This window comes from Purpureocillium lilacinum (assembly GCF_023168085.1).
Source record: "Purpureocillium lilacinum CBS 284.36 DNA, scaffold_8, whole genome shotgun sequence".
In the NCBI taxonomy this organism is placed as follows: domain Eukaryota; kingdom Fungi; phylum Ascomycota; class Sordariomycetes; order Hypocreales; family Ophiocordycipitaceae; genus Purpureocillium; species Purpureocillium lilacinum.
Genome location: NW_027072118.1, coordinates 2,346,399 through 2,373,838, shown reverse-complemented (window position 1 = coordinate 2,373,838; position 27,440 = coordinate 2,346,399). Strand labels below are relative to the sequence as shown.

Genomic DNA, 27,440 nt, shown 5'->3' with positions numbered 1-27,440 from the left:
ATCCGGGGTAAACTTATCAGCGGCGAGTGGGCTTGGCGGTTTGACACTGTGCGACCAAGACGCGACTAGGGCCTTGGAAGCCCAGGAAGCTTGCGATTTCACCCGGGCACGATATCTCGGTGAGATGTTTGCGCCGATGAGCGGCGGTTGGACTTGCTGACTGTGTCTGGCTCGTGGAGTCGTGGATGCCGATTCGCACCTCGTCGAGGTCAGCATGCGCCACCCACGATGCACCCTCACAAGGTGTGAGCAGGTCCCCACTGATCGAACGACGCAGGGCTCATTCCACCAATGCTGCAAGCGACAACGTGCTCGTCTCCGAGGCCGCATCGATGATGTTCAGACCGCATCCGCGATGCCGTTTCCCCGTGGCCCGGCCGGCACCCTACCTCTGCGCGCACGGCTGCGATGGTCCAAGGTCCGACATCAGCCGATTTCCCTTTTCGAGCACCCCGAGAGCTGTCATCCTGGCAGGTGTCTCGCAAGGCCTCGGGGATAGAGTTTGTCTGTGCAGAGCGCAACAGGGGTCGAGACGGCGGAGCACCGTTGCCTTGCCCATGCAGGGCCAGCTATGCACATGCGCGCGCCGACCGAGCAGACAGCTGGCCCATCGCCGGGGCCTTGTGTGATGTCAATCGTCGTCAGGGCTCGAGTCTGAGATGCTCGGCAGACGAGTGGTGCTTGACTCGTGCTAGCTGTGCGATTCCGCCCGGAATCTGCGTGGCGTGCTGTGGCGGGCTTGGGAGGAGCACGGATGGGTGGTGGGAAACAGGTCGTCAGCGAGCAGGCTGGGTGGCGGCCAGGTACACTTATTACCTGAACTTTAGGGGGGCACGGGCTTGAAGAAATATCGCGGCACAGCAGGGCGCTCCGTACAGGACGGCACCTTGAGGTGCAGCACCCGTCGGTACCGCTGAGAGCGAGCCCGACAGGTTGATGAGCATCATGCGCCACCACCACCACCATCATCATCATCATTCACCTGTGCACCACCACCACCACCACCACCGGCCAAGCCAGCATCAGCATCCATCCTCAGGTCAGTCCGACGTCGCAGCCAACAAAGTGCCCTGAACCCAACCTTGCCGACGGGCAGCCCCATGGGGCCGTGCCCCCGTTTGATGCGTGCCATTTGATGCGTCGCCCGCAAAGGGAAGACTCTGCAGCGAGCGAAGAGCCCTGAACCATGCCCACAGGCGCTCTGCACGCCCCTTTTTGCCTTGCACAACGCCCTGCCCCATGCCCTGTAACGGGCAACCCTCCGCTGCCCACGCCCCTTCCAGGTAGGTTCCCTTGGGTTCCCACCTCCCCACGGCGTCTGCAGCGCCAGGCGTCCAATTCTTCAACTCGTCTCGCCCCCCCTCCCCACCACCTCTCTGGCCCAACCAAACCAACCACAGGCGTCCCCGGGTTTGCGCCTCCCCCGGGATTCTCCATTCCCTCACATTTCCCTCGCCCGCCGACTCCACAAAAGTCTCGCACCCCGTTCTGCGATCCAACGCTTTAGCTTTGTCCCTCCTCTCCTTGTCCTACCGTCCTCCGTCTGCATTTATCCCACCTCGCCGTCGTCTCGCGTAATCACCTCGACCTGGCTTCCTCTTCATCCGGGCCCCCCTCCGCCTCCGTCCTGTCCTCGCTCGCCTTGCCTGCCGACGACCACAGGAAACAAGACGAAAACCCAGAGGAGAGAGACGCTCACTGCTGCCGCCGCCACCGTTTCCCGCTGGCTGACCTGAGGTGCCGGACCCGGCGCCCACTTTGCGCGCTTGCGTGATCCCGCCAGTGCCGCCTCAACCACCGATCGCGGCGCCCCGGAGGGCACGGCACTCAACCGCGTCGCGTAAAGCCTCTCCTCCACGCCCTCTGCCTCTACTCTCAGATCGCAGCCGTCGCTGAACCCGCGACGACCAACCCGCCAGGATGCCGGGCATCCTCCCCATGAAGGTCATCAAGGTGGGCACCAGCGCCCAGAGCCGCATCGCCCAGGCCTGCGATCGGTGCCGCAGCAAGAAGATTCGCTGCGATGGCGTGCGCCCAACCTGCTCGCAGTGCGCCAACGTCGGCTTCGAGTGCCGCACGAGCGACAAGCTGAGCAGGAGAGCGTTCCCACGTGGCTACACCGAGTCTCTCGAGGAGCGCGTGCGCCAGCTAGAGTGCGAGGTCCGCGAGCTCAAGGACCTACTCGACGAAAAGGACGAGAAGATCGATATGCTCTCCGCCATGCACGGCAGCCACCACCGCCGCCCATCCATCACCTCCGCCTCCAACTCTGTCTCATCACCAGAGTCGTCCAAAGAGTCACATCCCGCCAAGGAGGACACATTTCGCGTGCACGAGACTCCTCTCCTCTTGGGAGTCGAGAACTCCGACTCTTACTTTATGGGCGCGTCGAGTGGCCGGGCCCTCATCAGTACGTACTCCCGCACAGACGGTTATTCCACGTGCAGACGGCTGACTGGTTTGCAGCATCCTTCAAGCGAAAGCTTCAGGAGACGGGCAGGCCATGCAACGACTTTAACCCAGAGGCATTCCTGCATGTCCAGGGATGCCCGCCATTGACCACAGAGGAAGTAGACCAAGCGGCCAAGGTGCCGCCCCGCCTCTTCTCTGACCGTTGTGTCAACGTCTTCTTCCAAGAGTGGGCGCCACTCTTCCCAGTCCTCCATAAGCCGACTTTCCTTCGCATTTACGAAGAGTTCGTGGCGGATCCCGAAAAGGTCAGGTGTAACAACAAGGTAGCGCAGCTCTATCTCGTCTTCAGCATCGCCGGCCTCTCGTCCGAATCTCCAGACTACCAGCAGCTTGCTGCCTGTGAGAAGCAATGGACAAAGGCTCTCGATTCGTTGCAGTACGAGAGCACCATGAGCACGTTGCAGTGCTTCATCCTGGCCCTGCTGTACTGCACCATGAGAGCGGACAACAAGCGACTGCAGCATTACAAGTCTGTTGCCGTCGGTCTGTCTCACCGTCTTGGGTTACACCAGAGCCAGAAGCGCTTCTCCTTTGGAGCACTCACTCTGGAGACCAGGAAGAAGGTGTTTTGGACACTGTACACGCTTGACTGGTAAGTTGACATGTAATTGTTCATTTCTAGCGCCGTCTGACAGCCTCAGTTTTACTTCTGCCACCTTGGGACTGCCCAAGCTCTTCAAGGAGGACGACATTCAAGTCGAGTATCCGTCAGACACAGATGACGAGTACATCACTGAAAAGGGGTTTCAGCCCACACTTCCCGGAGAATACACTCGTCTTTCCAGTGCTCTCGCTCTGTTCCGCGCTGCACGCATCTTGTCGCGCGTTTTGGAGAAGGTCTACCCCGCCACGACCAACCACGAGCTCTCTTTGCAGCAGCTGGGTGTCTTCGAGGCGGAGCTCGATGCGTGGCACGCCGACCTGCCGACGCATCTGCGGCTCAATTTCGTGCAGGACAAGCCCTCCACTGACGTAACCGGAAGCCGTTCGCCGCTGCTTGTGAGTCGCGCTGGACATTGGGCTGGCGATAAGTAACTGACAAGGCATAGGCTCTTTCTTACTACTTTATTCGCACGCTCATATACCGCCCGGCTGTCGGTTCCAATCTCGGACCCAAGGCTGCGCCAGCCCTGCTTTCAATTGCCGATTCCAGCAAGCACATTGTCCAAATCGTTCAACTCCTGGAGGAGAGGAGCATGAGTTTCTCGTTTTGCCTGAACAAGTTTGATCTCCTGGCGGTTTGCGGGACAACGCTGCTGTATCAGGTAGCGGATCTCAAGCCCGACAGCAAGATGATGCGCGATTCCGAGCGCTTGGTCAACGCCGTCATCAGCATCTTGACCAAGGCCAAGGCGCCGGGAGCCACGGACTTGGCACGGGTTGCACGGTCACTTATCTCGGTGGATGGCAAGGAGAGCGCGTCGCCCGCCGTTTCATCCCGCAAAGGGTCCATGCCTGCGCCTTCACAACGGCCGTCGCCGCTCACAAGAGCTCCGAGCAAAAAGTCGGGCTATGCAATTGGCCAGCTATATCACAGCGCCGCCAGCGAAGACGACTTGATACGGCAGCAAGAAAAGATGCGGCGGATGACGATGGCGCATGTTCCGACCCCGGATTCGGATCTGTATCGCTCCCGGTCTCGTCAGTCTTTCGACAGTCTCTCGCCAGAGAGCGCAACGATGAGCCACCATGACTATGGTATGCCCATGGCGCAGTCGTCCATGAGCGGTCGCAGGGCAACCATGTCAAGGCCCATTCCGAATTTGGACTATCTGTCACTGAACAATACTCCATCCGGAACAGGACCGTCCTCTCCGGGAGGTGGCCTGGTGCGAATGCAGACGCCCGCGTCTGTCTCAGCGGAGCATCTGCTGCTCGGTGGCGACGCTACAGGAAAGGCGTCGGGAGTATCAAACTCGGAATGGGAGGCGCTCCTGGGCTCGATGGATGGCGGACTGAACAACGTCTACGACGCTATCTACGGTGGCTCTAGCCTCATCAACGAGGCGTCGCTTCCTCCGAACATGGGAAACCAGGACTGGTCACCAGATACGTGGGACCTGAGCAGTTTCAACATTGGCGATTTCGGAGGAGCCAACCAGGGGGCGCCGCAGAGCGTACCGAGCATCAGCGACGAGAGCCTCAGTTCTGGAGAGGAAGTGGCGCCGTCCGAGCTCGGTCTGAGTGTAGGGGCGTGGAGTATCACGAGCGCCTGAGCAACCTAGGTGCTGCGTATGAGGACCATGTTTTGTAGCGTTTGAGTTTTTTGTATCGCCTATGAGGTACCTTGGCTGCGTACTGGAACTGTACGTCATGACAATTGGATATTACGAGTTTTATATGCACGTCCTTTAAGATGGCCCCCGTTGCGATGTCTTCATGTGCAGCCGTGCGTGGGCAGAGAAGAAGGCCAGGCTACGATCCTTGCGTTCTGCGCGTGCGTAGTCGCCCAGCGCTGCAGAAGAATTACAATGGCTGCTTTGCCTTACCTAGGGGATGCGCTCGCGACAGGAGATCCACCGATTTGATACCAGCCGTCGATGGGAATTGTCCATGCTTCCACGCCAGACCCCATGTATCACGATGGCTGACCTGACGAGGACTTTTGTAGAACGGACTCCGTGTCCACCGCGAATACATCCCGTCGTACTTGCATTTTGTTATAGAATCCACCGCATGTTTGACCCATCTCACGCACGCACGCACGCCTCTGGCTATAGATGTTTGGGGGCCATGTCGGCGAGACCACGGGCTACATAACGCGGGGAGAGACCTCCAACTTGAGCGCGCCGAATCAGGGGCATCGTCATTACTCGCATCTTTGTCGTTGTTGCGTTCTTTTTAGGATCCAGCCATCTATATTAGCAAAAGGTGCTTTGCAAGATGAGATTCGCCCATGTCACGCTTTATAGCATTGCATACGCAACGGCTATGGCGGCGGGCGCAAGCACTGACCATGCCCACGCCAACGCGGTGGCAAGCGAGAAGGCGGCTATGGAAGAAATAATCGGAGTGAGTGAACCAGCAACACGGTGGAAGTTGACATGTCATTGGCTTTTGTCTTTGTTTTGGAACGCTCGAAGAGGTTTGCCGATGGCTAAGAGTTGAATCATCTCTAGACGTGCAGAAGATCCAATAGCAAGTGCAAGTGGGAGCGGGAAACGCGCCCCAACGCCTGGGAGGTGGGCTTTGCGGCCTGTCCAGCCCACGAGCCGGTGAGTAGTGTGGTGGCCCTGTCCCCATTCTGAGTCCCGTGATCTTCGTTGTCTCTGCGTGTGGGAAGGCTGCGGCAGCGTTGTCTTGTTGTCCCGCGCTGGGCTGCGGAGAGGCGGGCAGACACGTGGATGGGGAGGAGGGGGAGGGGGAGGCAGACAGCTAACAGGCGTGCGTACAGTGCCGGACGGGTACCTGCTGGTATAGCCCTCTGACTGAGGCGGTGCGGTGCGGCTAGTGACGATGTTGGAGGGCATGAGGGAGGTGATCCGGGGCTGCGACGCGAGCGTCGGAAAGCGCAGATTCGACGAGATAAAGTCATTGGGGATGATGAGGACTACGACGGCGATGACGACGACGAGGCATACACTATACCTGGCGTAAATACAGGTCCTGTTGCTCGAGGCAAGATGTGGTTTACAGAGTACATAATACATATTGCTCCAATCGATACGAGTTAGTGCCCTCTTCTGTGATGGTCAGTCTGATGGCCCAAGACTTGATCAGGGTTTGACCTGGGCGGCCGTGCTACCTGTGCGACACGACACAAGGAACCATTCAATGGCATCCCAACATGTCGTGGCAGGTATACGGAGCGCGCAGGCCCTTCCTGGCCTGCCCTGCGGCTGGGTCGTGGGGGAACGTGGCTTACACGACATGACGTCGGGCGATACCATGTTCCTGGTCTACCGGCCCGGTTACGAGAAAGACATGGCCCCTTTGCCAGCCCTTCCAAAGCCACTATTGACTAGAAAGTACGAACCAGAAGTTGCGTGAATATCGTCAGACTGCCTGCAGGGAGTCGCTGCGTCGGCTTGGGGGAGGGAGGGGGGAGCCGAGTCCGGCACGGGATGCGCGAGGTACAGCACAGTAGGTCCGTTTTGACTCTGAGTGTCGTATCTCCCTCGACAGCAGCTATTTGGACACCAGACCTGGTGTAAAGCCCGCCGAAACAGGCGAATGCGGGCATGCCGCGGTAAGGCTCGAACTGGCCTGTCGCGACAGCCTCAAATGCTGCTGCAGCCGGCAGGTCGCGACGCCTTCAGTTGCGCGATGCATTCAATTGCTGCAGCAGCCTGCGGGCCGCGGTGCCTTGGATTGCCCGTATAGCAGCCCAGCAACCTAGCAGCTTAGCAGCCCGCGATGGCTTCAACTGCTGGAGTAGCCGCGTCGCCAGCGGTAGCCTGATTGCCCACCCGCTACAGACTGGGAGCCGCGATGCCTTAAGTTGCGCGATGCCTTCAACAGTGCAGCCGCGCGGCCGGCTTTGGTTGCTACTACAGCTCGGCGCCGCCGCCGCCGCCACCGCTTCAGGGAATCTTGACTCGAGGTGTCTAAATAGAAAACAGGTGATGTCCAAATAGCACGTCTCTTGAATTTGATTCGCTAGCCACCGAGTCCCTGGTGCGGCTCTCTTTGGACGGCCCCAGCGGATCGGGCAGGGGTGGGTTGCCAAGCTGGGGCGACGCTGCATGGACTGTCCCAGGATCCCTCCCAGCACGACTCGTGGCTACGAGCTCTGACCGGTAGCTACAAGTCAGCAGCTTCTTAGCCACCCACATGGGCCCAGCAGATCGAGAAGGGGCGGGCCGTCATGCTGGGCGGCGCTGCATGGACTGTCCCAGGAACCTCCCAGCACGACTCGTAACTACCAGCTCTAACAGGTAGTTGGACATCAGCAGCTTCTTAACCACCCACATTGGCGCCGGTCCCTGGTACAAGGACAGCTCGGCTGCCTCGTAGACGCCATCTGGTGGCTTTCTGTGGGACTACACATCTCGGTCGCTTATTGCTCGCCGTCCACGACGGTATCATAACCGTGCAAACATGGCCGCGGAATGGAGGGTGATCTGTTTTGATTCGTAGTAGACGTGTGCTGAAGCAATATAAGAACGACATGATTCCCGGAATTCATCGCTGCTTGTTTTCTCAAAGAATTCGCTTACTCTATTACTGCTTGTATTAGCTTTGCCGTCTGCATCTGCACCGTCACAGTGAATAACCCTCCCCCCCTGCCCATTTCGCTCTAAAGCTGTCATTATGTCCTCTACCAAGGCCACCTGCGGCCCTGACACCAGAAGGTCTGCATTGTGCTTGGACTGTCATGTAGCTTCATGCTATGTCCTGGTGGCTGACTTGGCTGTTCAGTAGTGACGCTGCTTCTCATACCCATGATCGCATTCCCGCTACCCCAGACCGCCATGCACCGCAGAGCGTCATGATGGCTCGGTACCTCGCCAACGACCACAATGATCCCATCAATGCAAGAATGCTGCGCGCCTGCCAGGCCACGGTACCGGGCCCTGCAGCCGTTAGCCTTGGCCGTACCCCAGCGACGACCCAGCGTGATGGCACTGTTGTACGAAACGATGCTGGCGTTTGAAGAACACGCGGATAGAATGCCTCGGTGATCTGAAAAGGTACTGCATGGACGGTATGGTGGACAGCAATACGTGGACGAGCGTCTCGAGATATTGGTACAGCAAGGCGTTGGATAAATCGCCAACGTTTGGGCATCTACTCACCACCTGGCAATTCTATGTCGCGCAGTCTAGTGCACTAAAACAGCTTTACTTCCATGCCAAGTTACTCTACGTGCCTCCATCGTTCCCTAGCTCACGCTAAACGGTAACGGCTACGTGATCGAATATTTCCGTTCGCAACTTGGGGAGGCTTCTAGGAACAGACAGGCAATACCTGCCGACGTGGTGCCAACCGGATTCCTAAGCGACGAAGGTCACCCGATTGCATGTCCACGGCAGACAGGCAGAACGCCATACCCAGCTCGTATGAGTAGAAGATACCTTATATAGAGCACTCCGCCTGGTAAAAAGTCCTAAGGTGACCGACAACTGCATCTAGATACGAAAGACATCTTGAGATAAGTAGAAGAACAAGGTTAAACATTGAACCGTCCATAGCGAGAGCTTGGCTCAGGCGGGTTGCGCTTTAAACTCATACACAAGGCAGCCAATCTGGATATTTCCTCCAATGCCTCCATTCAGACACTCCTTGTAGTTGTCAATGAATGTCTGCTGGCAGGCCGTGTGGCCGGGGTCCTTGATCGCGAGTGGGTTCGAGGCATAGATTGCGTCCACCCCGCTGTCTAGGCTACAGCCTTGCTTCCACACCACGCTGTACTGGTAGGCCACGTCGTCCTCCGTCGTCTTGAACTTTATAAAGGTGGAATCGTCGCCGCGTCGGACCGGCTTCAGTGCCGTGCCGGTGCAAGGCCAGCCACTATAGGAGCTCACGGAGCCGGGATGGATGTCGCGGTGCTTGCCAAACTCATCCGGCGCGAAGCAATGCCGGTCCTGAGCCTTGAGCGGGACAATATTCTTGTCCTCTGAGATGCTGTAGTCGAAGACCCCGCAGCCCACGTCGAGTTTCCCACCTTTCGACATGGGCACGCTCATTGCTGTGGTAAAAACATGTCAGCTGGAACTTGCCTGCAACGTGAATTGCCTGGCAGTCGCATATTGTCTTACCGCCTGAATTGGAGCACGCCGTTGACATCAGTGCGTATGCTGCCTTGCAGTCCATTGCGCATTCCTTCTTCCCCTCTGCGGGCTTGAAACTTAGGTTGAAGTCGTACTTTGACCAGTTGCTCGGATCCGGCGGCGGCGTCCGCTTAATGACGGACTTGAGGTGAGGTTCGGGCTTCTTGTTGTTGCCTGCGGCGTCAACAGTCATCTCGAGCTTGCTTTCCTTGTACCATTTCTCACAAAAGTGGTGGTACACGTTCTTCTCCGGGGCGTTGGGGTTCCTGAACACGTTGGAGGGAATGACACTAAGATCGTAGGGGTTGCAGTCGGGCTTGTTGTTTCCGGGTTTGGGGTCGCCTTTGCCACCACCGCCGAGCTTCTTGTGCAGTGCGGCAATGGCGAGCATGGCCTTTTGCTGTGCGTCAGAGACGGTCTCTATGTCCCAGATGACGCCCGCAGAGCACTCGCAGTCTTTGTGTTCGCCCTGATTTTCGTCAGCAGGGCATGCATGGTACGTGAAGGAAGACCGGGTTGGTGAGTGTGGCATACCGCATCACAGACCGGGCTGTCCCCAGGCTTCTTGGGCGCTCTCATCTTGCAGTCGTCCTTCTCGCCGGTTCCACACGTGAGCTGCACGAGGTTTTAGCACATTGAACCGACGCCTGACCTAACGATGTGCACGTTGCTTACTGGATTTTTCTCCGGGTCAGGGCACCCCGTAGCTGTGGACGAAGGGTGGCTTCCGGTGGGCGATGCCGATACCTTGATCAACGACGCCGGGATGCGGTTGTTCTCCCCGAGGGTGGTGCCGTCGACAATGGTACGCAACGCCAGGCCGAACAAGACGTTGGAAAGCTGCGTCGCGAGTTCCGCGCTGATATCCACCAAGGCGGCGTACTCCCGAATGAACTCATTGACAATGTTCGCCGCGCGTGCCACAGCTGCAACAGAGTCCGTGTAGCTAAAGCGTAACTGCGTCGGGTTCATCAAGACGAAGTCATTAAGCGCTCCGCCGCTTTGCGCCATCATGGCCGCAGCTTCGGCAGCGCAGATGGCTTTCCCGTACGACCCAGCAACACGCTTTCTCCGGCGCGTCGAGCCCTTATCGAACTTGTAGCCATCCTCGCAGTTCGTCATGCGATGCATGATCTCGTCAACGCGCCTGGCGAAATCGCTCTGCAGCACGACGGAGATGTCTCCCTTGGCAAAGTTGTCGTGTGGCTCCGTCACTGGCGTGACAGACGGCGTCTGTGTCCTACAGTTGATGAGGAGTGATTAGTGCTGGACTGACATATGCGCCTTCTCCCTTGTACGCACTCACCCCTGAAGGGACGTCGGGGCTGCTGTCTGTGTGACCGTGACAACCGGCGTGCCCTGGGCGGAGATGACAAGTCCGGTGGCCCCCGACAGCTTCGATGCTGAGCTGGCCATATTGTGAGGCACAAACAGGGGAGGCGGTTGCGTGTTATGCCGCAGTTGCCAGTCGGCGATCATGGCAGCTGCAATGAACCCAAAGACAGAGCCCAGTTTTCGAAACGTTTTGGTGAGAAGTTGAAGAAACCCACGACGTTCAAGCTGACCGTCGATTTCGACATGAGACGTCTGCAGAAAGTTGCGTACATCATTGTAGCATTTGTTATCGGCTTTGCCACAACCCTCAAGGATGCCGCGGGCCTTGGCTTGCGTGTCAGGTGAGAGCACGACATCGTAGCCCTCGTTGTCCCGGCCAGAAAGCCATATCGTGTTTCCGCTGAGCGCGGGGGCTTTCACGTCCTTTTCCTGAGTCAGAATTGGCCGCCGCAACGGCGAGCTCAGTGTCTAAAGGTGCGGGGAGGTTTGGTGTTTATTTACCGTCCTAGCATTGTACTGCTTCAAGTCTCCCAAGTCCAGCACGTCTGTTGAGCCAAGCGTTGCAAGGCTGGCCAAGGCCAGAAAAGATGCAAGACGCATGGCGAGGACCGGAATCCAAGTTGTATTGTCTTTGTCTGTTGGATGAGTTGAACTTGGTAGTGGTTGATGCCTTGACCCTATCAAGTACTTGCAGTGTGTGACGGCTCAACCATGCTCTTAAATCTTTGTGAGTGACAGAAGACGGAGACCCCAATACTCCGGGCCTCAGCTGCATATGCTGCTGTGCTGCCTTGCGGTCTCTGAACCACGTACGATGAGTTATTTGAATTTCGAATGACTGCATGCGTTCATCCGCCGCCCCCAGCGACAAGGTGCAGGAACTTGGTCGAGGCATTGCTCGGCTCTTGCCGTAACAGATGATTGTTCTCGCTCTCCATCGGCTCTCCCACCGTATGCCTGTATAGCCGAAAGCACGAGAGCGATCCCATGGGCCGACATTCTGCGATGACTGCGCTATATTGTCACGAACCTGTAGCTATGTTTTGGGGGCTGTGGCTGCGGGGGCCACGCATGCAATGGTTGTCGGTGGTTCTGAACAATAGAGGGCAGACGAACCACATCACTGGGCATGGCCCAAAGAAGCAACCACCGGCTTCTGTCTCGACGGCTTGGTAGAGCATGCGCCTTTTGTGGCTAAAATTAGAGGCCCGTGGGAGCGAGAACCCTCCCCATCTCCCCCTGCTGAAACCCCCAAAAGCGGTGCTTAAACGTGCTGCACATGCAAGGGCGTTGACGAATGCTGCACGCTGGGGTCGTGCGGGCGAACCCCCAGTGTAACCCTGTCCTGAGTCCTTTGGGAAACCGCCGCCGCGCAGGCCTTCTAGGAACTTAGAAAATAGCACATCAATGTTTACCACAGATGAGAAACCCCCAAGATCTTGTCTTCGGAATCCACCGGTTCAGTACGCTGAGCGCAGGTGTTCATGTTGGGGGCAGAGGTCGGCTGTGTATCAGGCGGCAAGATGTACAATCTCGCCGACTCCGAATAGCATGACCTAGGAACCTTGCACTGGCTAGTAGTTGAAGTAGTATGTAAAGGCAACGCTTTCCCCACCCACCACAACCTGACGATCATCGCTTCCCACAACTTCGTTCTCTTACCAATTTCCACCTTTGTCTGCTTCATAGCACTCAACAGCTCATGAAATCATGAAGCTCACAAGCGGTCTTTTGCTCGCCTTGGTGGGGGCCTGTCTGGCAAGTCCAGAGTACTCTCTGGATGCGTCCTGTGGTGCGTATTCCGACTTGTAGCACGCGCAGAAAGGGCCTGCGTGTCAACTAACGCTCAGCTAGACAATCGCGACGATATCCCACGGCGCACTGGGATCATTAGTGGCATGAAAGAAGCCATACAGACGGCAAAGAACGCCTACGACATTCTCAACAGTGATCAGGATCGTGAAAGCGAGCACGTCAAGACCATTTGCCAGGCCATATTCGGGCCAAACTTCGGAACCATTCTTGGCGATGTCAAGAGTAAGACTCCATCTACTGCATGACGCCTCGGCCACGGGGTCTCTGACTGACTATTGGGGCACAGCTGTGTTTCAAAACATTGCAGCATTCGGGTCAGAGCCTTCGCAGTATCGGCCAGACGATCCAAACTGGCAAGGCAGAAAGAGTAACAAGGATGTTGTACGTATTATCTCATCTTCCCCTCCCCCCCCCAAAACGCCACATGGCCATCCAACGCCGTGTACTCGTCCGCCCCGTTCCTCATGTTGACACTGGGACCTGACCACCCGGCAACAGGCAGTTTTTTGCAACCTTGACAGACTTAAACTTGCTGGTATAGTCGTCGTTGAGAATGCGAACTGGGGGGGCAGAAAGTTTGCAGGCCGGGCCCGGTTCGAAGCTCTGCAAAAGCAGTGCTACCAGACGAACTGGGTCTCGGGGTCTGGCCAAGTGGGCATCAAAGCCGCGGTTCTCCCATCCAACTACATCAACCTCGCGCAGTTCAAACTAGACCAAGAGGCCGGTAAGGAGGTCAGGTCCAGCGACCCACAGTATGCCACCGAGTCAACGCACGCGAACAACATGGACATTTGCACTTGGTTCTCAGTGAGGTCGAATGAAGAGGGATGGCCAACAGTGGATGACGCGTGGGTCGCTCGTGCTACAACGAAAGAGTTTGTGGCTGGGCTCCCGCAGGGAACGCGTCCCATTGACGGACTGAAGACCTTTGGAACCACCATGCTGCACGAGGTGAATTTCTCAGGCCCCGCGTGAAAGCGCCTCGGGGATCATCAAACGCTAAGCAATGACAGTTGACGCACACCAACCAAGGCGGTCTCTCACTCGATATTGAGGTTCAGATGCCTGGTGCAGACAAGGCGGTGGCATGCTACGGCTGGGACTGCGTTACTAGGCTCAAGAGTCACCGAAACGCTGGTACGCCGCTCTACTCGAAGACGATGCCGAACTATGGACGCTAACGATCTTCTTCAGACTCGCTCGCTCTTCTGGGCCTTGCGCTCAAAGTATGGAAGCTGGGATATCGTGTTGATGCGGAGGGGAATGTCCATAAGCTGTAGCTTTCCTTGCCGACTACCTAGTTGTCGAAGAACCTTCGACGATGGCGACGGGCCCAGCAGTAGTTGCACCTGTTCGAGTCGTGGGTTGAATCGGGTTACATTTACAAGGGGTTGTCCTGGTGCATGATGGCCCCCAATTCCGTGCGTGGCGTCCCGCTGTACTTAAACGACGTCGAATACCCCGAGTCCAGATCCTTCGTCGTGCGCCGGCCGCAACAGAAGCCTGACTGCAGCCATGACGATGAGTCCCCAGCTGCGACTTGGATTGTGCCAGATGCCGACGGAAATCCGGCGATGGATATACAGCTATATCGTCGCCGGCGAAATGCACCTGTTCCTCCAAGACGGGAAGCTCAGTCTCTGCGATTGCGTCACACGCAACCCGAGCTCCCAAGACGACGGGTACGAACGCCGAGCCACCGGCGTCCCCTCGCTGGAAGTCGTCTGGGCGCGGCGACTTGCATCTTCGTGGGGGCCGCACTGGAACTGCGAGGCGCGCAAAGGCGGCGGCATCGGCCACCTTTCGGGGCTGCTCTACGCGTCGAGACGACTGTAAGTGGGTGGCGGAGTGAGCATCATTCATTCCGTGCATGCACGACCAGGGTGGACGTACACTGACATGACGGGGCCGAGCAGGTACCGTGATGTGGTCCAGTACTTGGCAGACACCGTCGTTTTCCACGTCGCTGACTTGAACACGCTCAACTGCCTAAGCCTAACCTCCAAGCAGGGCGACGGCTCGTGGGACGGCCTCAGCGATTGCATCGCCAAGGGCCTGCACGAGCTATTCGTAACGTTGAGGCTTCCACTCGAGACGTGTCGGGCTCTGGAGCCCGATGCAGGCTTCAACAACTCCACAGAGGAGGCGGGCCTTTGGAGGCGCGCATGGCCGGCCGTGACAAGACTCCCGCGCCTGCGGAAACTCGACGTCGAACTCGACCACACAGACCCATCGTCCTGGTCCGTCGTCAGCGAGCGCGCCATCATGGCGCCCATCAAATCCCTCGGCGAAGCTCTCCCGCACCTGACTCTCGTAGCTCATCTGCCTCACCTCCACCCTTTGTACGAAAACGATGAGAGACACTTTACGAGTCCAGGCCAGCACGATGCGCCCATGGCGATATGTCGCCGGGCGCGTCAAAAGTACCATTGCGTGGAAGACGCCGATGGGTCCTGCCGCGTGGTCCGGTCCCGGCACGACACGTTTCCCGTCTCCGTTGAGCTGTATATACTTGAGAATAACCTGGTCGACTTTCCCCAGGGCGAAACGCTCCAGCAGATTGAGGCTCGTGAGCGCGCAAGGTGGAAGGAAGGCATCGACGTGCAGCAGGAGGTCGAGGAAATCTTTTCGTGGCTCGAGGACATGACTTCAGGACAAGAACATCCGGGAATCATGTGACTACATTGTTCACATCAACAGGTTGTTACAGTACATGTAGTGTTGCAAAGCAGCAACTTCAGGTGTGGGCACCGTCCGAATGGAGTTTGTCGACGAATGTTACTTCGTGTGACGGTCTCAACTGAGTGTCTATATTAGTTAATAACTAGCTGGATGCGTCCCCGCTTTCGGCCAACATTGCACGCCGTTATAAACCTACATTGAGTGGAAATAGTGATACCCAATACGGACCCTACCTACTGTACCTCGTACAGACGTCCCTTCGCCTGCAGCCGTTGGCCTCGTGAGACAGAACCGTTGGAGAGCTGCCGCCGCCACCTCGACGGTGTGGCACATGGCTGGGCTGGGGGGCCACCTGACACCAGACGAACCCAAACAACGCCTCTCCATGTGGCAGAGCGCGGGGCGGGCAAACAAGCAACGAGGCGGTATGGAATCGTGCCCGTGGGACCCGGCCGGCTCGCGTTGGCATGCACCAGACCAGGTCCTGCTGTTGGTACTGTACAGTATTTGTAGCACTTTTGTAGTTCTGGAGACTTTTGCACCGGATGAGCGTGCCGTGCCGATGTCGCCCTCGGTGTCGAAACCCCGAACCTGCGTCGTTGTCCGCAAAGCCTATTGTGACTGGACAATTCCAGCTGAGGATTCCAGGAACCCAACCAGCCTGTGCAGTTACCTTTGGAGATGAACGGTCAACAAGCGAGATCGACGAGGGGGGCGGCGAATGGCGTGGCGACACCTCCACAAGCCCCCATCTCCGCATTCGCTGGCGCGCCGTGTCAACCGTCCGATCCGGGGGGTCGCAGAAACTCTCTCCCTCTCCCTCTCCTTCCGTCGTCGACCCATCATAATAACCATCAACACGATCCAGCGCTTGTTTTCTTTCTTTTCTTTTGCATATTTGAATCCAGCCTTCTCTCTTCTGGCGATATTATTGTGATTTTCTACTTCGTACAGCGACCAAAATGGCTGATGAGAAGGAGCCGCTGCTGCTGTCCGACGTGGACTACCCATCTCACGGTAATATACACATGGACTTATAAAAAAAACATACGATGCCCGCACGCACACACACACGCACGCACGCACGCACGCGTTCTTCATCCGTGTTAAGTTGCGAGGGCGTCCCCGATGATCGAATCTAACCCGCTGCCCAGCATCATCATCGTCGTCGTCGTCAACGTCGTCAACACCAACATCGACAGCGACATCACACCCGTCGTCGTCGTCACCACCGGCATGGACCGCCGCCCTCGTCTCATCGCGCGACCCCTCGCGGCGCATCCCCCAGGCCATCGCCCACCGCGGCTACAAGGCCGCCTACCCGGAGAACTCGATGGCCGCCTTCCGCGCCGCCGCGCGCGTCGGCGCCCACGCCATCGAGACGGACGTGCACCTCTCGGCCGACGGCGTCGCCGTCATCTCTCATGTGGGTTTCGCCTCTCATCCCGCCTCTCATCCCGCCTCTCATCCCGCTTCCCATTCATCGTCGAGAGGATTCGGACAGAGAGAGAGAGAAAGAGAGACGGAGAGAACGACAGAGAGATGGAAAGCTAACCTCTGTGGCCTCAGGACCCCACGCTCAAGCGCTGCTTCGGCATCGACAAGAAGATCAGCGACTGCGACTGGGCCTACCTCTCGACACTCAGGATGCTGCGCGACCCGTCCCAGCGCATGATCAGGTTCAGCGATTTCCTCGCCTGGATTGCCGCCGGGCCGGGACAGGGACATGGCCACGCTGGTGACGGCGACGAGAAGGAGAGCGACGACGAGGCGCAGACGCGGGCTAAGCTCTGGATCCTGCTTGACATCAAGGTGAACCTCCCCCGCGCCGCCCTGACCTTATATGATCAGACTACCACGCCGGACCGCGAGATAGAGGCAAACACTGACCGAAGACGGCGGAGCAGATCGACGACGACCCCCGCCAGCTCATGCGCGCCATCGCCGCCGCCATATCGCAAGTCCCCCCCAGCGCCATCCCCTGGGAGAACCGCCTCCTGCTCGGCTGCTGGAACGTACGTTTTCCCCCCCACGCCACCATCCCCTTGCTTCCCACTACCCTCAAAGTACTATACCCAAGCGAGTTCGTTGGGGAAACTGACCATCTGTCACTGTGACTTCGTACAGGCCGCCCTCATCGAGGCCGCCAGCGAGACCCTCCCCGCCTTCCCCCTCGCCCACATCGGCTACTCCCTCTCCTACGCGCGCCACTTCCTCCCCGTTCCGGGCCTCTCCTTCAACATGGCCCAGGCCGCCCTCCTCGCGCCCCTCCGCGGCCGCGCCTTCATGCGCGCCCTCCGCGCCCGCGGCCGCTCCCTCTTCGTCTGGACCGTCAACACGGAGCGCGGCATGGAGTGGTGCATCCGCCAGAACACGAGCCTGCCCACGCCCAAGAAGTCGCAGACACAGGATCAAAACGCCGCCGCCAACGCCGCCACCCTCCTGGGCCCCAGGCTCGTCGACGGCGTCATCACAGACGACCCCAAGCTCTACCTCGCCGTCTGCCGCCGCTTCGAGGACCAGCTCGACGGCAGGACCCGGCCTACCCGGCCCGCCACCGCGCGCGAGACGATGCGCTTCGTCATGCACGTCATCGCCCGCCAGCTCTTTTTCCAGTGCATGTTTGTCTATCGCCGCTTCTGGCAGAACAAGCTCGACTACATGCACGAGCGCGCTCCCGTAGACAAGAGAGACTGAGACGAGATGGACTTGGGCCCAGGGGCGAAGCAGCATAAAGGGTCACAGAACACACATAAATAAAGTAGACAAAGTTTTGGGTCATCGGACCGTGGTGGTTGGACCAAGTTACCAGCTTGTTTTGTACTCGAGTCGCTGTCTATCGACTCTGCTGCCGTCGGGGCAGCTCCTCTCTTCTAATATACACACACGTCGCCTCTCGTCTCTGTGCAACAACCCCAGTCGTCCTCTCGCTTCCTGCTTCCTAGAAGACGACCCCAAGCCCAACTCGCAGCCGAAACGCCTTTCATGCAAATCAACGCCGTGCCGGGCGACCCGTGCACACCCGCAGCAAAACGCCCAACGTCACTTCCAACGAAACACAGCCTGTCAAGGCTCAAATCTCGACATCAATATCCAGGTCAAGCGCTCCAATGACGTCGTCATCCATGAGTGGCTTATGGATCATGGGGAGGCCCTTGTTCTCCTCGTACTTCTTCTCCTGCAGCTTGGCCAGGTGGGACGCCATCTGCGGCTTCGTAGGCACCACCTTGGGCGTGGCCCCGTTGGCCGGCGTGCTCGCGGCACTACCGTTCTGCGACGGCTTCTGGGGGGTCGAGTTGACGTCGTGCACGAACTTGGCCTTTGTCCGCAGCCGTCGAGATGGGTCGTCGGGCACCGCCTCGCCTCGGCTGATGGCCCTTTCCACCTCGCGCGCTTTGGCCTTCTCTTTGAGCTGGGCCTTGCGGACTAGCTCGGCGTTCATGCGTCGGTTCTCTCGGTTTCGCTCAGCCAGCCAGTCCTGCTCCGAAGAAGTGGCCGCCGTGTCCGTCAGCTTTGACGGCCCAAGAGTCGTCTTGAACGCCAGACGCTGCTTGCTGAGCTTGTCGAGTTCCTGCTGTAGCTTGTCTGCCTCCTCTTCATCGCCTCTCGAGACAGCCTCGTCAAGCAACCGGGCAACACGTTCGCGCTCTGCGGGGTCGAATTGGCGCTTGAACTCGTTGCGCTTGGCCAGTCGTGCTTTGATTTCTTCACCCGTCCAGACATGGTTAAGAAGTGAGTTGATGGCATCGACCTTGTCCCACAGGAATTCGCGCTTGGGCAGGGTGACGCCTTCGTTGTTGCACGTAATTTGGTAGCGGTTGAGCTCGGCCTGCATAAAGTCAGAGATTCGTCGTCACGTCACAAGCACACCGAGACTCACCGAGCTAAACTTTCCGCTAGAGGCGGCAATGAAGGGGAATTCCTTAATTGCCTTGCCGTGTGCCGCCTTCACGTACTGGTCCGTAATAAAAGCTCCATTAGGACTCATAATCGCATAGGGCCTACCGGTCGTGAAGCCTACCATGCACCTGTCAGCTCTGCATCGATCTATAATTACGAGAACTGCGCTTACCTTTGATCAATGCCATCCGATACTGGTCGATACCCGTTTCTGGATGTGCGCCAACGGAGACACGGATGTAGCATCCCGTAATGGCAGCCTCGAAACCGGGCGTCTGGCACACCTGAGAGAACTGATTTCGACCGACTCGCACCTTTTCGTAGTCCTTAAGCTCCGGCGGGGGGAGTTCCTTGTCGAGTTCCTTCTCAGGCGTCCGACTCCGGGCACGCCCAAAGTCGTCATCGCTCTCGGGCTCGCGCGAGTCCCGTCTGGGCGGGTAGTCCTTTCGGCGCTCGTGGTCTTCCTTCCGCCTCTGCTTCTCGGCTCTGGCACGGCGGAGCGAGTCCATGGCCGTCTCAGCCGGCTTGCCGGTGCGCGGACGAGACGACCTGCGGTCGTCATCCTCGAGCTCGGCGGTGTCGGCGCTCCGCTTCTTCTTGACAGTCTTGCGCTCCTCGTTCTCAACCGTCGTAACCATCTGTCGCAGCAAGCGGTTCTGGCGCTGCCGCTCAATCTCAGAGATACGATCTGCGATGATCTGTTCTCGCTCGACCTCACGGAGAGCCATAATCTCCGCCTTTTCGGTCTGGCTCATGAACATGCCATCGACAGGGTATTTGTCGTCATCATCACCGCCACGAGACGCGGCGGCGCGAGAACGAGAGGGCTGCTCGTCGTCCGAGTCCGACTCGTCCATTGGTGCTGATTCGAGGGAGTTTGGTGATGATGCCGTGGAGAGCCTAATGACGGGGTAGAAAACTCGCGTCAGCAACCGGATTCACAACAGATATCGCGACGCGCCCCTGGGTTGTAGTCAAGCCCCGCGGCAGGTCTTCCGCCGAGCAGCAGACGATGAGGAAAATTGCCAACTTACGCTTCACCCTCTTCCTCGGATTCATCGCCTCTGGACGCGCGTTTCGCCTTCTTGGACTTGCCCGAGTCCCTGGGCGGCGGCGACGCCGAGGGCCCTCTGCTGGAGCGGACGGAGCCCTCATCCTCCGAGTCACCGCCCGCGAGGGCAAGGAGCTCGTCGTCGATGTCGGCCATGATGAAAGCCGCTCGGTTGGGTCGCCGGTCGGGTGCAGCAAAAAGCCTCGCTCTGAGCAAAAGGGGAGCGGTGCGAGATCAGCCCCTAGGAGAGCTGCGGCTGCGGATGCGTCCCGCGCGGGTTGATGTTCACAGCAAGCGGCTGCCCGATGGAGGTTTCCCGCGAGCGACAAGCAGATACGACGGCTCGCGTCAGCAGATAGCCGAGGGCGCGGGGTTGTGATCGAGCAAAGGTGAGGTGAGGTGACAGGCGAAGAAGTGAAGTGTGCTGGGGGCAAGTCGAAGTCGAGTTGCGCGCTCCAGCGGACCTGCTGCTCTCTGCGGTGCTCTACTGTGCCTACCAGCCGCCCATTGGCTGAACCGAACCCAATTGGGACCATCTGCGCGGCGAATTCTTTGTCCGGCCGCGACCATTGGCTGGGAGGCCAATCGGTGGGGCTCCCGGCCTACCAGTGTTAATGGGCGTCATGCACCACCGCCAGCGGGCCCTGTGAATCGCGAATCGTTCGATTTGCGCCGTTGCTCTCAACGGCACATGCTGGTACCAGAAGCGCAAGCTTGCAAACCGCACAACGAGATTGCGCCGCCATGCTTCCAACACGGTGCGCGGCACGCGCCGCCCGGTGCTTTCCCAGAAGGCCAATCTGCATTCAACAGGCGCGCGCGCTCTCGACGACCGCACCGTCCGGCGCCGTAGCTGCGACCTCGACCGAGCCGAGCTCCTCCCCGAAGAAGCGCAAGCCGCTCACCAAGGAACAACGCGAGTTTCTCGCCTCTGCTGTTCGTTCTCCCTCCCCCAAGGCTTGACGCCGAATCATTCAACGGTTCAGATTGCTCACAGCCGTTCCAGCTCCGCGTCAACCAGGCCGGCGAGCTCGCCGCCACCCTCATCTACACTGCCCAGACGCCGCCGCTGGTGCGCCAACACCCGCACCTCCGTCCCCTCATGAAGCACATGTACGACCAGGAGGTCGGCCACTTCGATACTTTCAACGAGCTTATCCGGCGGCACCGCGTCCGGCCCACGGCTCTGTACCCGATCTGGTCTGTCCTCGCCACCGGGCTCGGCTGGTCCACCGCTGTCATGGGCCGCGAGGCCGCCATGGCCTGCACCGAGGCCGTCGAGACCGAGATCGGCGGCCACTACAATAACCAGATTCGCGTCCTGCTCGAGATGATTACCGGCTGGGAGGCCGAGGGCTACGAAGTTGGAGACGAGATACGGCAGCTCGTTTCCACACTACGGAGGATACGTGACGAGGAGCTCGAGCACCTGGATCACGCCGTCGAGCACGACGCCAAGAAGGCAGAGCCGCATTGGCTCTTGACAGGCGTTATAAGAGCTGGCTGCCGAGGCGCCATCTGGGTTAGCGAGCGTGTATGAATAGCAACAGGCTACTTGAGGACATGCGTGTACACTACACTGTGGAACAATGTAAAATAGAATACCTAGCCTTCCATTACAAGCGAGTCTATGCTGCTCCATGCGAATAAAACGTTGATGATAGGAAAGAGGGGAAAATCATAATGAGTCATGACGCCGTGCTCCGACAATGTCGCCCGCCACCTAACTCCTTGCCATGCTTGCTAACAATTTGATGACGTGTTGCGCAATCGGCCCATGTTCCAACCAAAATGTTGCTGACTCCCGTTATGAAGGATTTAATTACTGCGCGCGTTAATTTCGTGTATCTTCTGTCAAAGGTATGCGGACAACTTACTAGATTGCCAAGGGGGCAACGCCATCGACCTGGAAGCCCCAGTTACCATTCTGGTCCTCGGTGAGGAGCCAGTCATATGGGAATTGGACCAGGTTGCCTTGCACCATTTTCAGCAGCTCTTCGGCATCAGCGCGAGACGGCATATCCTCGATGCTAAAGGTGCGCCTGCTACCCTTTGTAGTACCACGGCGGCGACGCTTGATGGATCCGTTTTGTCCCGGAGGCGGCGCGCTGAAGTCCTTGCCTTCCTTCGACGGCGGCTTTTCCAGTCCGGAGAACGTCGTCTTGCGCTCAGTGTTCTTGGCAGCTTGGCGGTCGAGTGGTTTCGTAGGCGTTGTCTCCAGCGCAGGGAACGCAGTATCACCAGGTGGGTACACGGGGGAGGGCGCCTCGACGCGATTCTCCGCCACTGCCTTGACGGCTGTGTTCAGATTGGCCGGCCCGCGTGGATTCGAGCCTTGGTTCTCTTGCTGCAGAGCCGCTTTCTCGTCCAGTTCGGTTTCGCCTGCCCCCGGCACGATGACCTTGTCCTGGTTCTGATCTGATAGAGGCAGCTTTTCTGCCAGTTTCTCGGGAATCTTCTCCACTCCCTGTTTCGCAGCTTGAACTATTGCTTCGGGTCCTGGAGCGCTGACACCCGCACCAGCCGCGGTCGATGTGTGCTGCAAGTTCGTCTCGCGCTTCATCTCGGACTCTTCGCCAGTGTTTTTCCCCTCCATGCTCGCACGGAATCTTTCGCTGTATTCTGTATACTCGCGGTATTCGGTCCAGGTGCTCACCTCGGAGTCTGGCATGCAGCGGAAGACCCTGCGATACAGTTTGGTGTTGTTTATCGCAGCCTTGTTCCAGATCTCATCCAAGAAATTTGGATTCACCGGGTCGCGCATGCAGTCCTTGGTGATGTCGACGCATTTGATATCGGCCGCCATAGGGTGGAACGCACTATTAATCGGGTGGCCAGAAACGGGGTCAAGATGCACAGGTGGCCCTCCAATATCCGTATCGTCCTCGACCGGTAGTGGAGGAAGCTGCGCCGGACGAGGCATGCCCAGCTGCTCCGTGTTTCGGCGGGTGAGGGAGGGCGTCGGCGGTATGGCAGCGTTGCCCCCTCCGCTAGGTTCTATATAGCGGTTCTCTGGTGGCGGAACCGTGTCGTGCGGTGGCCTCGGGGACTCCAACGCCCCTTTGCCCGACGTGTCGATGTCATGCACGAGCACCTCACGCCCGCTGACAATGACTGAGTCGCGGCCCTGGTCAGTACCGCTTTGGCCGGCACTCTTCCAGTGGTCTGGCCCGTAACCAGACACATCCAGAACGTGCTTTTCACTCGTCACACGACTGTCCGAGGTCTCCTTGCCCTTTTCAAACGGTTCACCGTCGTGGATTGCTTGGGCCATGTCCATGTCGAGATCTCGGTTGAAGCTCGGCGCTCGAGACGAAGGACGTCGATGTGTTTGCGCTCTCTCGCGGCGACCAGAGCTTGGGCCAGAGCCATCCGGATTCAGCGGGTCTTCTTGGTAGATGGCCTCCATCTCCTGCTCGAATGCCTCGCGATCCATCTCTTGCTGGCGCTCTTCCTCCAAGATCTCGTCCACGTCCAGACCGAGGTGTTCTCGCATCAGTCGCAGGCGAAGGGTGTGCGCAAAGCGTCCGACCTGGTAAGGCTTGCCGGCCATGGTGGACCAGATCATGTCGGTATCCCGGACGATGGCCGCGCATTCCGAGTCGCGGATTCCCAACATGGACCGCTCGTTGATGTTGGCGGACCCGATAAGTGCCACTCGATCATCAACCACAATTGCCTTGGCGTGGATGTAGAGCTGCTCAGTCACCAAGGCGTCGTTGCCCATGATGCCCCACTGTCGGAGCGAGTAGAAAGAGATGTAGTCCTCGGGCTCAATGCCCGCCGCCCGAAGCCGGCCAAATATCGACTGCTCGCCTCTGCATATGCTCTTGTACTGACACATGAGAATCAGTCGGACACTCGTTCCTTCCTGCTCGTCGACGGTGTTTTGGAAGCCCGGCATGAGCGGGATGACAATGACGCAGCGCCAATCCTCGTCGTTCTCGTGGGCTCTGATGATGCGGTCGACGAGCGCGTCTCCGATCCGGTTCACGATCTTGGTGTTGTACGCTTCCGTGCTGGTTATGAAGAATTGGTTCTCAATGTAGACGAAGTGTTCCGAATCCTCAATCATCTTCACGTAGGCGTTCTGGATGCTGTGCTCCGTGCCGTCGGTGCCCAGCGACCACGTCGTTGCCGAACGCAGAATCTGGACCTCGCAGGTACCCGTCAGACCGAGGGCCTCGAGCTCGTCGAACTTGGCGTCCGGAGGCGGCAACAAGAAGGGCAGCGGGCGAGTTGGCTTCCGCCCACGGCGAAGATAGTTCCAGCGCTGCACAAAGTGGCGCGTCAGGTCTCGCGCGGGCTGTCCGACGACTTGCATCGCCACGTCGTGCCACGGCATTCTCGGGACCTTGCTTCGATCGTACATTTCCTCGTACGGCTCGTTCAGTCGGAAAAAGTCCTGCACTCGGGGGTTCGAATAGTCCTTGCCGGGAAAGAGCTGGCAATGCTCTGCATCCTTTGGCTGCTCCGTCATCTCAAAGCCAGTCGGCTTGTCGTCCACGATAGGATGCTGCGGGCAGTCCCAACGGCCGAAGCAAAGATCGATGCCGCCCACAAAGGCGACGTCGTGATCGACGACGCAAATCTTTTCGTGATGCGCGAAGAAGAACTGATTCTTCTTGAACTGGTTGGGCGACCGCTGGACGAATATGTTGGGATGCAGGTTCAGCAGCGAGAACTTGGTGTACTCGGAGTCGATGGGAATGGCTGCCTCGACATTTCGGTACACGATGACGAAGATCTTGACACCCTCGCGGGCCTTCTTCTGCAGCAGCCTGTCGAGTCGCCACTTCTGGCTGATGGCAGCTGGACGCCGCATGTACAGCTCAGGGCTCAGCCACCAGTCGTGGATGTAGATGACGTCCCTGGCCATGTTAATAGCTCGAGACACGTTCCACATGTAGTCGCGGCCGTCCACAAGCCACTGCGCAAACACGCCGGTCCGGACTGGGGCGAAGCTGTCGAAGCGCTTTTGTTCATACCAAGGCGTCTGTCGCAGCATCTCGTTGATTGACTCCTCAAACTGTCTCATGACCGACTGGTAGCGCGAAAAGAGTCGGACCTTGCGCTCGGATGTGTGCAGCGTCAAGGTATGGTGCTTGTCTGGAGGCGCCTCCACCGTCAGGTCGATTTCTGATTGCTTGTCCTTGGACGTCATCTGCTTCAGCGGATTCCGCTTAGAAACGATGCTGAACTTGGAGTCGACGAGGTATACGTCGTAGATGTTCATGTTTTCCGGCGACTCGACACACACAATGTAGCTCTGCCGCACCAGAAACCACTTGCGAGTGTGTCGGGCGATGACCTTTGCAGGTGTCAGCACGCGGCGGAAGTCCAGTCCCTTGGAAGACTGGATGTGCAGGTAGCCCTCTTTGCCGTGATAGCTGCCCTCTGCGGCAAGGCGCACTCCGAGGGCTGACAGCTCCAAGAATCGGCAGAGGCGGTTGCTGTCAGCTCGAAACATGAGCCAGCGAATCATCTCAGACAAGTACTTTTCCAGCGTGCGCCGTTGCTTCTCCACGTAGCGCTGTCTGCGAGTCATCATGTCCATCAACGCCGCTTGCCCGCCCTCGGCATTCGAGCCCTCGCCAGGATCCGTAAAGCCAGTTGAGCGCCGTCGCATGCCCCACAGGTTTGCCCGCGACTTCTTTCGCCGCGGGTGGTACTGACCATCATCTGCAATGCCTTCGCCGGCTGTACCTTCACCTGCGGTGTCGTCGCCGCGGGCACTGGCCTGCTCCTCGTCGTCGCTCGAGTCGCTCTTGTCTCGGGCTCGACGCAGGTAGGGGAACGCGGAATACGGGAATTTTGGTTGCTTTGGTCGGGCGCCGAGGTCCAGGCGGCCCGGCATGTACTTGTCGTTATTCAGAGCGAACCTGTAGCGGAAATGGAGGTTGTAGATGTCTCTGATGGTCCGGATGACGATCCAGCTCATGCGGCTAGGGCCGCTGCCGTATTCGAGCTCGATGGTGAAGATCCAGTGGCGTTCCTTGTCGTCGTCGGGCATGGGAGCGCTGTCCTTGATGCGCAGCTTGAGCTGCTCCAAGAGCACCGGGATTCTCTTATTCCCATGTTCATCTCGCTGGATCATGCTCGCTAGCATCAGAACCGCGGGAGCGCCTGCTCGCAGCTCTGCCATCAGCTCTGCAGACTTGTAGTAGTCGAAGCGATCCTCCTTTTTCTGCCGGAGGAGCTTGAGCGTGCTTTTGACCTGTTTCCACTTTTGGGCGCCGAAGTTGGACGCACGCTCCGAGTTGAAGAATGGCCTGCGGGGTGTCATCGCATCACCATCCGATACACCGCCTCCGCCAAAGACGGTGATGCGACGCAAGTGGCCCGTACGCCGCCCGACCACCGCAGAATCCTCCATGTCGTCCATGTCGTCCACCGGCGGCCGCGCCATGGGCTCTGCATAGGAATGACCTCTTCGGAATGGCCGGCGTCGCATCTGATCCCGAGCATCGCCTTCGGACATGGCCTGGTCGTGCGCAGAGGTATCGGGCATGCTTGCTCGACGCCGGAGGAGGCGGCTCCCTAAGCCAAGTGCGTCCAGCTCGGTGGGGAAACGGGTTATGGAAGGCGTGGGGGTATGTCCCTTTTTGAAGCGCTTCATCTTGCGCTTCTTCTTTTTTGAAGTACCCTGTTCCGGGATGTTAGATTCATCTGCGGTTTCCTCAATGTCGGCGTCGGCATCAGAGTGTTCCTCCACAAGGGTATCGGGAAGTCGGGTACCAAAACGAGCGGCCGTGGGCGAGTTGGTCAAGGACTGCGATCCGCTCTCGAAAGACGCCGCGGGCGTGTTGAGCATCCTGGGCATGTGCTGGGCTGGAGGACTGGCCAAGGCCTTGATTTTGGACATGAAGGAGGCACTTCGAGATTTTCCTGGGGTTTCCGGCCCATCCCAAGAGCCATGGCGCGTGTGCGAAGGCGCTGGTATAGACTCTTCTAAAGCGTCCGGCCTGGCGAATTGAACGCTTCTGCTGCCAGAGACAGAGGGCGGCGCCGTGGCAGTCGCCTCGGAGGCAGGGGAGAGCGCTCCATCGCTGTCTCGCTGGCCGCTGGGCTGCGCGATTCGAGGAACCTCGAGCCGCAGCTCCGACATCCCGCCATTCTCGGGGCCGCTCGAGACCCCTTCTCCATCTTTAGGCGCTCCGTTCGCTTGTGCCTGCGCACTCGTGGCACGCTTGAGGTCGCCGGGTTGTTGGCTCGGAGCGGTGATCGAGGGAGGGTGCAGGGAGTCGGACTTGGAGGCTGATAGAGCGAGGGCGGATTGTGATGCGCTTGCCGATGGCGAAAGCTGCGGCGTCCGCGTTAGCGGAGACACCGAGTCGTCCTGATGATCTCTGCCCATGATGTGATGTCGGCTGGCTATATCGAAAGGGGGGCACGAGCAGCAGCAGCTCCTCTAAATGTGTCCCTGCGACAGGCACTTCCGACGCAGCATGCTGGGGAGACGTCGCAGCGAG

At 58.5% G+C, this 27,440-nt stretch overlaps 8 protein-coding genes across 8 annotated transcripts; 5 read left to right on the top strand and 3 right to left on the bottom strand.

The window, feature by feature from the left end:
* Positions 1–1,920: 1,920 nt before the first annotated feature.
* PLICBS_010437 (uncharacterized protein) lies at positions 1,921–4,688 on the top strand (the record flags this gene model as incomplete). Its single annotated transcript, XM_018326447.2, has 4 exons — positions 1,921–2,410; positions 2,467–3,064; positions 3,114–3,471; positions 3,522–4,688. 4 exons carry the CDS (start codon positions 1,921–1,923, stop codon positions 4,686–4,688), a joined length of 2,613 nt encoding a protein of 870 aa, XP_018174766.2.
* Positions 4,689–8,618: 3,930 nt separating this feature from the next.
* Positions 8,619–11,120, bottom strand: PLICBS_010436 (uncharacterized protein; the record flags this gene model as incomplete). The annotated part of the gene is made up of 6 exons (XM_018326448.2): positions 8,619–9,103; positions 9,174–9,654; positions 9,720–9,800; positions 9,861–10,425; positions 10,492–10,943; positions 11,022–11,120. The coding sequence occupies 6 exons, from the start codon at positions 11,118–11,120 to the stop codon at positions 8,619–8,621; spliced, it is 2,163 nt and encodes a 720-aa protein (XP_018174767.2).
* Positions 11,121–12,418: 1,298 nt separating this feature from the next.
* PLICBS_010435 (uncharacterized protein) lies at positions 12,419–13,310 on the top strand (the record flags this gene model as incomplete). Its single annotated transcript, XM_065601933.1, has 3 exons — positions 12,419–12,557; positions 12,622–12,716; positions 12,834–13,310. The coding sequence occupies 3 exons, from the start codon at positions 12,419–12,421 to the stop codon at positions 13,308–13,310; spliced, it is 711 nt and encodes a 236-aa protein (XP_065458005.1).
* Positions 13,311–13,889: 579 nt separating this feature from the next.
* PLICBS_010434 (uncharacterized protein) lies at positions 13,890–15,014 on the top strand (the record flags this gene model as incomplete). The annotated part of the gene is made up of 2 exons (XM_018326449.2): positions 13,890–14,167; positions 14,252–15,014. 2 exons carry the CDS (start codon positions 13,890–13,892, stop codon positions 15,012–15,014), a joined length of 1,041 nt encoding a protein of 346 aa, XP_018174768.2.
* Positions 15,015–15,979: 965 nt separating this feature from the next.
* On the top strand, positions 15,980–17,714 carry PLICBS_010433 (uncharacterized protein; the record flags this gene model as incomplete). The annotated part of the gene is made up of 5 exons (XM_065601932.1): positions 15,980–16,034; positions 16,172–16,443; positions 16,587–16,829; positions 16,913–17,032; positions 17,145–17,714. 5 exons carry the CDS (start codon positions 15,980–15,982, stop codon positions 17,712–17,714), a joined length of 1,260 nt encoding a protein of 419 aa, XP_065458004.1.
* A 376-nt stretch (positions 17,715–18,090) lies between these two features.
* Positions 18,091–20,124, bottom strand: PLICBS_010432 (uncharacterized protein; the record flags this gene model as incomplete). Its single annotated transcript, XM_018326451.2, has 4 exons — positions 18,091–18,846; positions 18,898–19,034; positions 19,090–19,817; positions 19,952–20,124. The coding sequence occupies 4 exons, from the start codon at positions 20,122–20,124 to the stop codon at positions 18,091–18,093; spliced, it is 1,794 nt and encodes a 597-aa protein (XP_018174770.2).
* A 588-nt stretch (positions 20,125–20,712) lies between these two features.
* PLICBS_010431 (uncharacterized protein) lies at positions 20,713–21,508 on the top strand (the record flags this gene model as incomplete). Its single annotated transcript, XM_018326452.2, has 2 exons — positions 20,713–20,904; positions 20,975–21,508. 2 exons carry the CDS (start codon positions 20,713–20,715, stop codon positions 21,506–21,508), a joined length of 726 nt encoding a protein of 241 aa, XP_018174771.2.
* Positions 21,509–21,844: 336 nt separating this feature from the next.
* Positions 21,845–27,325, bottom strand: PLICBS_010430 (phospholipase D1; the record flags this gene model as incomplete). The annotated part of the gene is made up of 1 exon (XM_018326453.2): positions 21,845–27,325. The coding sequence occupies one exon, from the start codon at positions 27,323–27,325 to the stop codon at positions 21,845–21,847; it is 5,481 nt and encodes a 1,826-aa protein (XP_018174772.2).
* Positions 27,326–27,440: the final 115 nt, after the last annotated feature.